At 37.9% G+C, this 14,516-nt stretch overlaps 4 protein-coding genes across 10 annotated transcripts in view; 2 read left to right on the forward strand and 2 right to left on the reverse strand.

The window, feature by feature from the left end:
* The window catches only part of jus (EB domain-containing julius seizure protein), a 60,021-nt gene extending 51,984 nt beyond the window's left edge, over positions 1-8,037 (forward strand). For 6 of the 7 annotated variants that reach the window (XM_033470625.2, XM_033470624.2, XM_033470626.2 and 3 more), the window contains one exon: positions 3,733-8,037. In XM_033470625.2, the coding sequence (XP_033326516.1) occupies positions 3,733-3,890 (158 nt within the window). In that variant the 3' untranslated portion in view covers positions 3,891-8,037. Of the gene's footprint in view, positions 1-224; positions 370-3,732 lie in introns of those variants that run through there. The other variant, XM_076518744.1, reaches the window with a different exon arrangement.
* A 445-nt stretch (positions 8,038-8,482) lies between these two features.
* LOC117220700 (zinc finger protein 830) lies at positions 8,483-10,084 on the reverse strand. The gene is made up of 4 exons (XM_033470922.2): positions 9,896-10,084; positions 9,192-9,675; positions 8,924-9,093; positions 8,483-8,761 (listed from the first exon to the last, which is right to left on the reverse strand). The coding sequence occupies exons 1-4, from the start codon at positions 9,997-9,999 to the stop codon at positions 8,620-8,622; spliced, it is 900 nt and encodes a 299-aa protein (XP_033326813.1). The 5' UTR covers positions 10,000-10,084; the 3' UTR covers positions 8,483-8,619.
* Positions 10,085-10,130: 46 nt separating this feature from the next.
* Mesh1 (Metazoan SpoT homolog-1) lies at positions 10,131-11,398 on the forward strand. Its single transcript, XM_033470923.2, has 4 exons — positions 10,131-10,212; positions 10,299-10,521; positions 10,620-10,951; positions 11,048-11,398. Exons 2-4 carry the CDS (start codon positions 10,326-10,328, stop codon positions 11,186-11,188), a joined length of 669 nt encoding a protein of 222 aa, XP_033326814.1. The 5' UTR covers positions 10,131-10,212; positions 10,299-10,325; the 3' UTR covers positions 11,189-11,398.
* LOC117220699 (phosphoserine aminotransferase) lies at positions 11,180-14,033 on the reverse strand. The gene is made up of 8 exons (XM_033470921.2): positions 13,538-14,033; positions 12,927-13,057; positions 12,742-12,854; positions 12,450-12,611; positions 12,280-12,374; positions 12,026-12,195; positions 11,677-11,937; positions 11,180-11,562 (listed from the first exon to the last, which is right to left on the reverse strand). The coding sequence occupies exons 1-8, from the start codon at positions 13,601-13,603 to the stop codon at positions 11,451-11,453; spliced, it is 1,110 nt and encodes a 369-aa protein (XP_033326812.1). The 5' UTR covers positions 13,604-14,033; the 3' UTR covers positions 11,180-11,450.
* Positions 14,034-14,516: the final 483 nt, after the last annotated feature.

The raw sequence follows: 14,516 nt of genomic DNA on the forward strand, positions 1-14,516 counted from the left end.
CCGTTTGAAAATGTTTTCTGGAACAGCGAACAGCTTGCGAATAACTTCGAATGAGAGCGATCACGTCCGAAGAACAGGGTAGATCATGGAATGAAAAATTTCGTTAGAGATTGTCGCGATGAATTGGACTCGATCAGAGGAACCACCAGAACGATGCATCCCTCTCGCCATAATCATGTTTCTCTATTAATGGTTAAGTCAAATTAATTTGACTCTCTTTGCAGTCGACCATCTATAGCAGTAGTCTGTTTAATGATCCCGTCTGTGACCGTTAAATCTTGATTATCATACTGTACTGTGGACCTATGAGGTGCTCTATTATAAAAACAAATAAAACACTTTTCAAACTTGACGCGTCCTTCGAAGAGGGTAAGTTTCGTAAACCATTTATCAGACACTTACGTTTTTTACTCTGTTACGTATAATATTATATACATATACATATACGGTGTATCGTAGCGTGTTTTTTTGTGTTTCTTGTATATATAGCACCGATGGTACTTACCCTCTTTCGGATACGTCAGAACTTCGAGTGTTCGAACGTTTTTCGGCTCTGTCTCTTTGTATTTTCTTTTTTTTTTTCGAGAGCCTGTGAATTCTTGTCGATAGACCAGAGAGTTTCCTCTAACCCAGCGTCTTCGAGGATCACGACTATAGTTGCTTGCTACAGTAAAAGAACATTGCTTGTGTCTCTATCGTAGAGAGATTGCGATTCATAGTCAATCCTGACTATAGATATCATTATATATAGATAGAAAAGAAATTCGGTAGAACAACCTGGGAGGGAATAAGAAAGTTTCATCGAATCGTCTCGTCGTTCTTTGCGCTAGTTTTGCTGAACTTTTCTTGGATGAACCACTTCAAAAATCATCTATAGATCATATACATACATTCTTTGATAATGTCCTGGAATCAATTTTTTTCAATCCCTCGTCCCTTAGAAATATAGTTAGACGATCGTTATTAGCACTTTCAAAGGTTAGACTTCTAATGTAGACAGTTATAGATAATTTTGTTTGATATGCAATTAATGTGCCAATAATAGTATTCTTCCAGCTTCTATTTGCGGTATTGAACGTTCGAAAATATTCACAGGAGGACACTGAATAATTATTTTCGTGGAGCCACATTTACGATGGTGTGAACTAAACGATCATTATTCTTAGATTCACGGTATTGTAACCATCTTTCATTTGAGCCGTTGAACGTCAAAAAACCTTCGGGGATAAGAAAAATATAAACAATAAATGTTCCGCCCTTTTCAACGGAATTTTCGTGCTGCGTCCGTCTAATTTTCTCCGGGACGAATTACCTTTTTCTTTTATCCCTAAAAAAGCATTTTATTGACAGGGATTGTTCATTCATGTCAATATTCATTGTCCTTCGTTCCTTCCTACGTTCATTGTCCTTCAATGAACGACGTGCAATCAACAAAAGGTGACTCATTAGGCTTTCAATTTCGTAGAGCCATAGCCTTCTTTATTGAAGTTTCTAAGTTTTTTATTTTTTCGCGCCGTCTTCTTTTCGGCAATAAAGACATTTCTGCACTTTCGAATAATGCACACCTCATCGGCAGCATTTTCTATAACAGGGTCGCTAGCACGCACCGCTTCAGTTCAGTTCATCTTTAATTAAACGAACAGCGATACTAATCAATTCCGTCGCTTAGCGTAATCAGTCTTACAATCCGAGAGGTTTTGTAATCGCGGAGTTTTAGTATCGGGTGTACTCGCTGTGCACCCTACAATAAACGACATAATGTCCATATAATCTTGAATAAATTCTGGAACCGAATTGAAGACTTACTAAATTCTATTTAATTATAAAGTGTCTGAATACTTAGATTGAGAAACATCAGTATTCTCTTGAATAGAATCTGCAGAATTGTCTACAGAATTTTACTAAAAAGATCTTAAATAAAAGACACCAAAAAGGTGAAAGAAAGCTGCATTTTAAAGGAAATGAAGTATTTAAACTAAAATCCAGTAAAGTAGAGTAAAACAAAGTAAAATAAAGTAAAATAAAGTAAAATAAAGCAAAATAAAGCAAAATAAAGTAAAGTAAAGTAAAATAAAGTAAGATAAAGTAAAGTAAAATAAAGTTAAATAAAGTAAAATAAAACAAATAAAGCAAATAAGACAAATAAAGTAAATAAAACAAATAAAACAAATAAAATAAATACAGTAAACAAAGTAAAAAAGTAGTTATCCACAAAGTAAAATACCCACACAAACAAGTAAATACCGAATACTAAACGTGATGCATAAATGAATAATTTCTTGTTAAAATCGTCCGGAAATCATGTCATGCGTCGATGAATTTTCAATCATTCTTGCACGAGTTCTTTGACCCGTTGTCGCGAGCTTGCACCTTAGGAAGCGCAAAGACCGACGAAACGATCTGGTGTTCGAGTGAACGATCCCGTCGATCACTGCAACGATCGACGGACGAAGATCATCGAGTCGCCGACACGACGCGATTCTTCTCCAGCTCAACAGATTTTTTTATTTCCTCCGCGTAGTAGGAGCAACTAGTATTAGTGTTGCGAGACACGAGCTGCGGCGATGAGAATGGATACACGCACTCGAGTACATTTCCATTATCGCACGGAGTTCTGAAGTAGTTTCTAAACGGACCGGGTTGCACTCGAAGGAATGCAACTCGGTCAATTGACTCGATTACACGGTAAGCTAGACTATCGATCGGGTTCGCCGGAAATGAATAATAAGTCCCGCATGCCACGCAGCTCGCGATACACAAGCTCCTATATTCGATACAAGCGCGGCTTGTTACTCGATTCCGAAACCACGGCGGACCCGACTGCGGAATTTCATACACTCTTTTGAGATTCCACTTCTCGAGCACTTTTTCAATTAGACGACTGCATGCACGCGCACGTAATGGCGGTCGGTTGCGAAATACCAGTTTCGAAACTGTCCGAGACTGACCGAAATGAATTCGAGGGTTCTCTTTTTTAAACCGGAATAACTCTATCTGAAAGTGGACTCTTGTGGCTTTAATTTGAGGACAGTCGAATTCGAAAAGTTCGGAAGTTTTCTCGATTATCGGAGTTTTTGAAATGATGTCGAATTTTTATGTGAACGCAAATATTTCTGTCGCAAAATGGATACTTTTAGCTCGAATTTCAGGCCAAGAATGTTTATAAATCCGCGCTGGAAAATATTTAAAAATTGGATTGCAGTCACATCTCGAAATCGAGTCATTTTACTTCGAACCGTTTAAATTTACCGACTTTCCGAAACGATCTCGGATATCCCATTTAATCAGAAAGACCCTATTTCAAGGCCGACGCATTCGCCATTTATTCGAGGCGAACAGCGTCCACGAATTGCCCGTGGAATAAGACTAACAAAAGCCTGTTGCACCAGCCACGTATTCCCGATTAATCCGCGGCGAACGAAAACTCGCGGGTTTGTTCTCGCTCTCAATTAAAAGGCGAAACGCGCGAAAGCTTTCAGGGGCTCCGCCGCCGTCCAATAATTTTCTGGTCGCAAAGCCCGCACGACGGCGACGGAGCGGAACGAAATTTCCTGTCCCGTGAACGCCGCACGGCCCGCCATTGCCTGCGTTTTCTAACCGCGACAAAGCGCCTGCTCGGCACGATAGCGGTTTCTACATGCTTTAAAACTTTACTTTGGCTTTTCGTGTCATGTCTTAACCATTGTCGCGCCAAAGCACGCGATACTTTAGCGAAAAAATCTCTGTCACCAGGGTCACGAACAGGATCACGACGCGGGAGTCGCGGCAGCAGCGGGAACGCGTCGGCTGTCTCGACGAAGTCGAACAAATCGCCGCCGAACCAGCCGAGTAACATGACGGAAACCGTTTTGGATAATGTCACCGTGGAGATTCTCGAGGCGAAGGCGTAGATCAGCGAGAGAACTCTAAAGCGAAACCGAAAAACCGCATGAAAACAAACAGCGACAAAAAAAAAGGAAAGAAAGAAAGACAAAGGTTCCCGACCCTCGTCCAAAGAAGCGTTCAAGAAGCTCTCTATTTTCAAAACTCCTCGCCCTACTCCTTTCCCTTTCTTTTCTAATCTAACGAGGTTTCCGGTTCGTCGTTGTACCGTAAATCTCTTCTAAACGAGTCACTATGTAGCGACTAGAGCTTCGTCGTGTCCACCTTTCGAGGGCAAACGAGTACTTCGTCCGGATAACCGCACGAAACGGCAAGTTTACAACTCAGATAATCATTGTTTACCGAGATAATCACTCTACGATCGCAAGCTGCCGCCTCGATCTACCGATCCACTTCGAGGTGGAGAAAGAAAGAAAAAAAGAGAGAGAAAGAGAAAACCCGGATCAGCTCGGATGCACCGAAAGCTCGCGACATCGACCCTCCGATCATTTTGATAAATCACTGCTGAATCACAGCGAATTAGATAAACGCGATTCGAGCTGCTCTCCGCGCAGAAGGATGATTTTAATCGACACGCGCGCGCACGCGGGTGAAGCCTCGGTAATCCGGTTAGATCGTCGCAGACTCCGCCGTCTTCTAAAAACAAAAAACGCGCAACGTTTTCTACAACCAAAAGGAAAAAAAAAGAGAAAAGACAAAAAAAAAAGAAAATTGAAGCTTAGGTAATTACGCGGATCGCGTGAATCGCTGAATATTCCTCGCGGGGACTCTCGACGTCGTTTGTAACACAGTTTCGGACCAAACGATAGCGCGCATCGCTTCAAGCTGATCACTCTCTAAGTAATTAACTCGTATTTCGACGCTGCAACGATGCACAACGAGTTGAATCGGTCGTTCTATGAAATGGCGGTGCGGTGGATGCCAGTCGAATTCGAGTCTCGCTCGAATCGTTTGAGAGGCCGATCGACTTGTTCGGAAGATCGAGTTGGCCGGAGCCGAAGGGACGCCTGAGGAAGAAGGGCGTTTAGGGTCCTGGAGGCTAGATTAGGTGACTCTCCGAGTCGTCAGCTGGTCCGATAGCGGGTCGACGCGCGCGATCGCGCGAGGACGCTGACGCGGGAGCTAGGAAATTTTAGGGAAAAACCGGCCGGGACGACCGGCTTTTCGAGAAGCCAACATGACAGGGACCAGACGTGCAAGTTTGAGCCGACATGAATCCTGGAAGTAAGATAGCGACCAACTTCGCCGAGTGGTTTTCTTAAGCACCGTCAAAGTAGCTTTATAATCTAATAATCCCATCATTGAGAAAGTCTTGAATCGCGCGTAATCTAGGCAACGAGATAGCTTCACTACCGTTTAGATCGATTGTTGCCGCTTGACGATCGATCGTCTAACTATACCTCTAGATATCTTTTTCGCTAAAAACGATCGCTCGCTCGGATTCTTAGAGTCTAAGGGGTCTAAGGCTTAGATTGTAACCGCGGCGACAGGATGCTTCGCGAACCGGGAGAACAATTCCTCCGAAGGATTACCGGTCTCGACGAGGCCGATTGTAATTAATTACCGGACTACTCTTCACATAATAGATTAGGCTGGGAGCGCGTCGAAGACGCGCGGCGCGGCGCGGCGTCTCTATTGAATCGCACAAGATCACGTTCTTCGGAAGCTTCGATCGATCTCTACACATTCATCGTGCACCGATCTACTACACATCGAATAATCATCCTCTTCAAGTATATTGTATCCACGTATACAGACAGACAGATAGACAAGCAAACAAACAAACAAACAGAGAAACATACACGCAAAACATCACGAATGGAAGATCATCAATACTCCGGTACGATTGTATCTCAACAATTTAGTGCCTGCGCTCTCGCGTATATAGCGTTTTATGCGAACGGATGAATACGGAGAACGAGAGACATGTATTATAAGACAGATCTTATACGAGTACAAGAGAAGAGAACAGATGAATCTATTAATAGTATATTATATTATATTATACACGCATTATACACGATGAACTAGGTTTCACGAACTATTTGCACGATTTGTAGAACTATACTTTGATTCGATGAGACAAACGCCTAGCGATCGTATCCACTCTGTGATCTATGTGCAACGTATACAGCTACGAAACAGAAAAACAGCGTTCTTCTTGCTACCGTCGTTGTTATACCGACTAATAATTCTTAATCGATTGTACCTAGGGTAATTAGCGATCTCGAGAATCGTTTAAGCGACTCGCTTAGTTATTATGGTCCCGCACCTCACAGAAGTATTGTCTCTATCTCTTCGCACGATTTTGTATAGCACAGGGCCGGAAGGTCTCCCCTATTACGCTAGACCGTTTTGTGAAAGTCTAGCCATTAACCGATCCCGAGAGAAAATCCCGAGGAGGAAGAACGATCGGTGAGGAATCGGTCTGATCCGCGAACGAAATTCGGGGAAGGTTTCCGTTTTCGGATAGAACGTTTCCTCCGTTGGTCTTCTATCCAACTCTCTATCTCTCGGCCATCGTTCTCAGCCGTGGAAAGTAATCGTCCGCTTTAATAACTCTAGAGTAATCGTACAGAAGAAGTTAGAACGTATTTGTCGATCGTAAGACGCTTTCGAGTCGTTAGTTTCCCTCCACCCTTACGAGTATCTAGGAAAAACACACAATGAAAACATGCAGGGTGCCTCCGTCTTCGTCACGTGAAAGACGCTCGTTCACTTTTTCTACGCCTCGAATTCTACCATCATATAGAAAGGTAGAAATCCCGTAGCTGGTACTCACCGAAACAAACTGTTCCATTTCTTTCCGGTAGAGTCTCTCCTTCCTTCGTGCTCGCCCATGGGATCATAAGATCAAGCTCGTTCATGAGATCAATTTCTGGACAGCCCCGGATCGATAGAGGATTCAAGGGACATCGTAAGGTCCTTCGGGGATCGAGCGTGGATCGTACGGTGCGGTAATCCAAGTATGGGGAAGTGTTTGGATTACCGTCGTGGATCCACACTGATAGAGAAGCTGGGATCGACGTCGCTCGACGGTGATCCACAACGAGGAATTTAGACAATAGATCGTCGACGTGGTCTCTCGATCGATGGCGCAGAGACCGCGACAGGGGCGGTCGTCGGATCGCGAATTGATCCAGCGATCCACGGGTTCTCGTCTCGCTGATTACCAGAACCTTCCATGCCATCGCGATCGGCCCCTGATCATCGATTATCTCCTGTAACACACACGTTTGTTAGCGTTAACCAGTTGTATTCTAATCATTCTCACATTCGCTTGCTTTTATGGGTACTATTTACCAGCTTCGATGAAACATAGGATGACCCTCTATGGACGATTTAATAGGGAAATCTCGTCCCGTTGTACTTCGCTTGTTTTATGGGATTCCGATCCGTCCTCTGGATTCGACTGGCGGGTCGGCGAAACATTGTGATTCTCTAGCGTGAAATGATATATTATCGTCTGTAATCATTGACCGAAACATTAATACACCTAGGCATACCACACGGGATACAGTTCGCGATATACCGTAGCTCCGCTTTGATTCTAAGGCGTTTAACAATTAAGCTCTATCAATTACGCGCTACGTTGATATATATAAATATATATAACTTTTAAGATTATTATTATATAAAGATTTTTAGCCACCAACTTGGAATCTACGGAGATATATATATTTATGTATGTATATATGCATACATAAATACGTATACTTTTCAGAGAGATTATAACGAGACAAACATATTTAGAGAAAACTTCAAACGCGAGGATACCGCGTAGCGATTTAGAGTATCCTAAATAATCGCGTGGATGGGTGCGGGTAAAAATTGTATGCGAGTCTCTCATGTTTTCAATTTTCAATATTTTATAAAGTGTCCGGTACGCGACGAAAGTGGATACGTATCTATACATAATGTACGTGTTGTACGGTATGTATAGGTGCGTGTGTTATATATTAATATCATTGAACTTTTAGCAATATACTACCCACACTATTTTATTAGCGGCTTAGCCTACCTTGTAACCTTTATATTATACATTTCATATTATAGCTTATATAACGGATAATTAATGATCTATTACGATTGTATTTGAAACTTAAATTATATTCTAACTCTTCGAATTCATTTTAATAAACTTATTACACTGTATCGACCATTCGATTAATATTCCTGCATCAATACAAGGGAGGAAAATGGGAGATGGAGAGATTTGTGGTTGTGAAGCAGAACAATGTAAGTCACGTTTGTTAGAACATTTTTCATTAAAGAGCATTTAAATAAAAGGCCAAAAATTTACTTCTCGCACATGGGAGATATAAACATATGGTGTTCAGCGAGAGTATCTGTATACAAGAATGAAGTTTATTCGAAATTTGTTAACTAAGAATTCTACATGAACTTAGTCTGACAGTGCTGCAAACGCATTCTTGAAAATCAAGAAATTAAATTAGCCAATTTCATCCTACAAAATTGGTCCAATAGTCTAATGAAGAAAAACAATGTAAGTTCATATTAAGCTCGAAAGTACTGTGACTTATTTCGTTTTACCTTACAAATACAGAGATCAGACAATTAAATAAATATTCAAGCATCGTTTCCTTGTTTCGTCATTTATTACAAACAATATTCGGTTCGAATCCTTATAACAATACACTAAGTGTAAAATTGTCTTAAATGTACGATTTTTAAATATTTACAATCTATAAATACTGTACACCTTATGGTCTAGGTCTATTTGTAGGAATTTTTAGCTCTCCAATCAAGAAACTCGTCAAAGTCTGCCTCATCGTCGCTCGAGATATCCTCGTCAGTGTTCTTTTGTTTCCTATCTGTAGCTTGTACTTGTTCCTTGCGTTTCACAAGATCCATTACTCTGTTGGAACAATGAATACAGGTATGAGTTCTAGGTAAGTTATACTTACAGGTATGAGTTATACAGGTATAAGTTAATGAGTTACAAGTATGAGTTATACAGGTATAAGTTAATGAGTTACAGGTATCGATGGATATTAAGTGAAACTTAATTTTTAATTACCTAGACCAATGTCGTATCTGTTCTTCTATTTCATCCAATTGCCTTTCTGTAGTAGCTTCTTCCTGATCATCTGCAATAATCTGTGCAGATTGTGCTGTTTCTTCTTTAATTTCTTTCTGGAACTTCTCCCATTCTTCTTCTATTGGATTTTTGTACTCAACATTACGAACCTAAAACCATAAAAATCATAGATTTGTATTAATCAGGCTTGGTCACTGAACAATTACAGTCGAGATTAATAAATTATTGGAATTTATTATTTATTTACTTTGGCATCTAAAACTGGATCATCAAAGAATCCTTCTGGTAGAACAGTTTGATTTGCATTCTTGTTTTTATCTATTTTTTTCTCTTCTTCTGTTTCTGTGGTTATGTCCTTATTATTTGTAAGATCTTTACTCTCTGACTTATGCACACACACTGTTACTGATGCATTTGTTGGTAATGAACCATTGGATTGCTTAGAATTATCAAAAAAGTCTGCTGGTAAACTTGATGCCACTTGCGTTGACTGCGAAAGAGGATTCTTCAATATCCCTCTTATTTTTTTATTTGCTGGAGACTCTTGGGAAGGAGATGTAGGCCTTTTAAATGTGTGTCTTGCAGTCTTCGTTGTTGCTTCTAATTTGGTTTTTTTTGCTAATTCTACGTTTTCCTTGTGACTCTTTGAATTTAAGTGAACTGGCCAAACTGTTTCGCTTCTCACAACAGCTTTACATAAAATACACATTAACTGTCCTGCATCTGTATATGTGTTTACCATGAGTTAAGGATTTTTTAAAGAATATGCATATTTAGAATTGATACTTGATTTGTATTCAGATTTCAAATAAAGTGGATCTCATTTCGATTAATCATTTAAAAAGTAGTACAAATGCATGAAATATTTCGAAAAAATCATTAAATATAATGAACATTTAGCGAAATGTAAATCTTAACCTAAACATGTGGTAAAAATAATGTAAAGGATATTTTGCCAGTGGCGATTCAATTTTCTTGACAACGCCTAATTTCCTTTTGTGTTCACTCATCGCTTTACGTAGATCATCCTGCGTTAATTTTCGTTTGAGTGACATTTTGAGACACAAATTATAACACTTAAATCACAGAAACAGTTCTTCGCATATAGGTTATGTTTTTGTCAACCACTTGACTAACCACTTGAACTACTACTGAATACGTATACGCGTACATATATTTATGTACATATCGAATGCGAATGTTGCGCACTCTGTGCTCAACTTATTGAACTAACATGGGCTGTTTGCGTCTTGTATCATTGTCATAATGTATTGTATTTTATTAATTATTGTATTGTATTGTATTGATGTCATAATGTTGAAAAATAAATAAATCTTTTATTGTGTACGTAAAGGTTTTTGTATTGCTGGATAAATTAGTCATGGGAGACCACATTTCTGATGCCTCTGATGATAACCTATTCAATATAACTGGGCAGTGTAAATCATGTATCGTAGAAGTTCCAAATTCAGAACTGTTAACACTTATAATGAAATGCGTAAATTTTGCGGCAATAAAACATAAGGATCAAAGAAGAAAAGACCCTGCAGAAACACCGTACATAAATCATCCTATAGGTTTGTAACCTTTTAAAATATAATTTATTTATCATAGATTGTGCATAAGACGGAAACAAAACAAATTGCAGTTTCTAAAACCTTGGACATTTCTTTAGGTGTTGCAAATATTTTGATTGAAGAAGGTAACATTTATGATCCAGCTGTAATTTTGGCAGCTCTTTTACATGATACTGTGGAAGACACAGATGTAACATTTGATCTATTAGAAGCTCAATTTGGTAAAGAAGTATCTGATATTGTTAAAGAAGTAACAGATGATAAGAGCTTATCAAAAGCAGAACGTAAAAGATTACAAATAGAAAATGCTCCTAAGCGAAGTTATAAAGCTAAATTAGTTACTTTAGCAGATAAATTACATAATTTAAGAGATCTTGAAAAAACTGTACCAAAAGGATGGACACAAGAAAGAGTAAAAGAATATTACAAGGTAATTTATATAGGGTGGTTCACCCAAATATCTCCCTTGATTGTGATGATATCAAATCTATTAAACAGACTTGTAACAGATACATATTAATTACAGTGGGCCAAGGCTGTGATAGATGGATGTCGTAAGACTAATTTTAAACTAGAAAGAGAATTAGATTTAATATATGCAAAGCGAATAGCTAAGGAGAGGGAAATATGTGGATGTAAAAAAATTTCTATATCAGACTTTCTATAATCCAGTAATTGATACATTGAAAATTTATTCAACAAGTATAAAAGAGGAAAATGTATCTTTCTAAAATTGAAAACAATGTGCAACAATATAATGAATGTTATTAAATACCAACTTTCCTAATATTTGAATAATCATAAAGAAAACGATATAAAAAATATAAATGTCTGTATACAAAGCTTGCAAAAATATTATATATGTGGTGCATATGTAGCTACAGACTATTTTTTATAAAATATATTTATTAAGATTCCCTATACTATACCTAAACTTCATTGCAATGCTCTTGGTAGAACAATTTCATGTATTCTGCAAGTTTCTCTACTTCATCTACAGTAACAGCATTGTAAAATGATCCTCGAATACCACCCACAGTCCTGCAATAAATAATGAAAGGTATAACTTATTAAGGAGAAGAAAGGAAGTATTATTCAAACTGAAAAGTCAAAGGCTCTCATTATTGCACAGTCTATTTTTCAAGTCATACTGACCTGTGACCTTTTAACTGAAGCATTCCGCGGGCACTTGCGCCTTGAAGGAATTTCTTCTCAAGCTCCTCATCATCTTTGCCTATTCTAAATGGCACATTCATCCTACTTCTCACATCAGACTTGATTGGGCAAGTATAAAATCCTTTAGACTGATCAATCACCTCGTATATTTTCTGACTCTTTATGATTGCCAATTTTTCCATTCCCTCAACACCTCCGTGCTCTTTGATCCATTGGAACACTAATCCGACCATGTATATTCTAAACAATTAAAATTAATTTGTTTATGTTTAGAAATAAATATTGTTGATAAGTTTTGTCACAACATGCTATTATCAACAATATTTACTGAAATACTGGCGGTGTGTTGTGCAAGGAATTATCAGCTGCCATAACAGTGTAATCCAGCACTGTTGGACAGACTTTCACAGCCTGGTTTAGAACATCATCACGCACTATAACGAGCGTCACACCTGCCGGACCAATGTTCTTCTGGGCACCCGCGTATATCAGTGCAAACTAAACGTAATGTTATTCAATTTGATTAAACATCCACATCAGTCATTAAGATGAATATGATTTTTTAAATTAAATGACACATACTTTAGAGATATCTACAGGTCTCGTTAGAATGTTCGACGACATGTCGGCAACAAGAGGTACTCCATTTGTCTCGGGAACATAATTGAATTCGATTCCTGAAACAATTATTCTCCATAAATAAATCATTGGTCAAGCATACTCTATTGTTCATATTATTATCATTAATTTACCATGAATCGTCTCGTTGGCGCAATAATAAACATATGATGCATTTGGATCCAAATTCCATGTAGATGGATCCGGAACCTCGGTGTATTTCGTTGTTTTTGGCAGAACTAAATTTACATTGCCATATTTTGCTGCTTCTTTAGCCGCCTTAGCCGACCACGATCCTTGAAAATTTATATTCTAAGAACTTGTTAATTAATTTTTTTTAATAACAGTAGCAATTTCAATCTTAAACCAATAAATTGATCTCATTTTTTAAAAGAACATTTAGAGACTTGAAATTGTGGAATTTACCAGTCACTATATAATCTGCAGTACCAGTAGTCATCATGTTTAATGGAATGGCCGCAAATTGGCCTGTACCTCCGCCTTGCATAAATAAGATTTTATAATTATCGGGGACGTGGCTGAAAAATTGAAAGAATAAATTTTATATTTTTTAACTGAAAATTAACAAAAAATTGTTTACATTAACTTACAATATTTCGCGCAAAGTTGCCTGAGCAGTTTCGACAACATTTTTGAATTCGTTTGATCTATGACTTAACTCCAAAATGCTGATTTGAGTGTTACCAAATGCGAGAAATTCCTTCTGTGCTTCTCGCATTACCTATAAATGAAACAATTTTATTGATCTATTTAAAACTATAAAAATAACTTCGGAGTGTTTTCAAATTGACAATGAAAATACAGATAAATATATGCAATACTATTCATATTGTAACAAAAATAAGAAATAAAATAAAAATGTATATAACTACCCTAATATTTATTGTTAACTGATCTTAAGTAACGCACGCGATGGTTCAATGAATGAATTTGACCTCTATGTAATTAATCTATTAGTATACTATATACTATATTTCGAGAAATCCGTTAATTCTAGGTTTCCATTCTGAGAATTTATTACTTCCCTAATATATTTGGTAACATTTGCACATACTTGAAAAACAGTATCATCTAATGGTGCTATTTCGTTTCCGAAGGTTTACAGAATATTTCGATAATTATCACAATGTTCTTAACGTAATATAATTTCCTTTTGTAAAAACAAAATCATTTCGTTAATTAAATAAGTTATTCACATTACCTCGTGTGGAAGTTTACCCGGTCCGGCACCAAAATTAATGACGGTGTTTTTCGTTTGCTCGGTCATTGTAAATGTAGCGTGCTCGTCGGTTGATACGGACAGACTGATCTAAAAGATCCAGCAAGCGAGTGAGCAAACCAATTTCCAATTCAGCAAGCCTCGTTATCTCTTTGTAAATGTTTAGGGCAACTTTATCTCGTACAGATACTTTTCCTTGCCTATTCGAAACTCGTACACATGTTGCAACGTGCTCTCGAAATATTATACTGCGATTTCTAATCGATCTACTTAATCATAGATCACTCTCGGAAAAATTTCTCCCCGTTCACCGGTTCTTTCACTTTCTCCCTCTAATTTTATTTCACCTATAATCCCTTATATAACCAGAGATTTATCACGCGTGGTACACATAAATTTTTGATCACTTGATATATTATTTCAAACTGTTTTATTCGATATGTGTATATAAGACACTTGTTGAGCAGGTTTCGAAGGTCAGAATCAGACAGAATTATTGACTGGCCGTTCGGCGAGATTGCTCTGTCCTTAAAATTGAAATATTTATTTAATCGTTTTGTCTATCCTTTATTCGCGAATTTTTCTGTTGATGACAATAGAAAATTTAACTAAAATTGGATGGATATTAGATGTATGGTAGAAGCAATGAAACAATTGTAGTAATCGCATCATTGTTTTCCTTTGTACGAGCGTCCTATTTTGCCACAATGGCGTAGAGAAAGATGACATTTCTCTACGCTTAATTTAACAATTTTCATATTTTTCGTTTTAATGTTAAGGAGGAAATTATTATTAGAAAATGATAAATCTCCATGCTTTGATACGCCCCCCGCAATGCCTTATCTTTGGGTTACGAAAACAAGTTCTTGGAATCCGGATAAATCCAGATGGTTTACTAGCCTGGATCATATAATGAAAGTTCTCTTATCTTTGCAGAATTTATAAGCATGCCTTGTAATTG

Source organism: Megalopta genalis, chromosome 2, assembly GCF_051020955.1.
Source record: "Megalopta genalis isolate 19385.01 chromosome 2, iyMegGena1_principal, whole genome shotgun sequence".
NCBI lineage: Eukaryota > Metazoa > Arthropoda > Insecta > Hymenoptera > Halictidae > Megalopta > Megalopta genalis.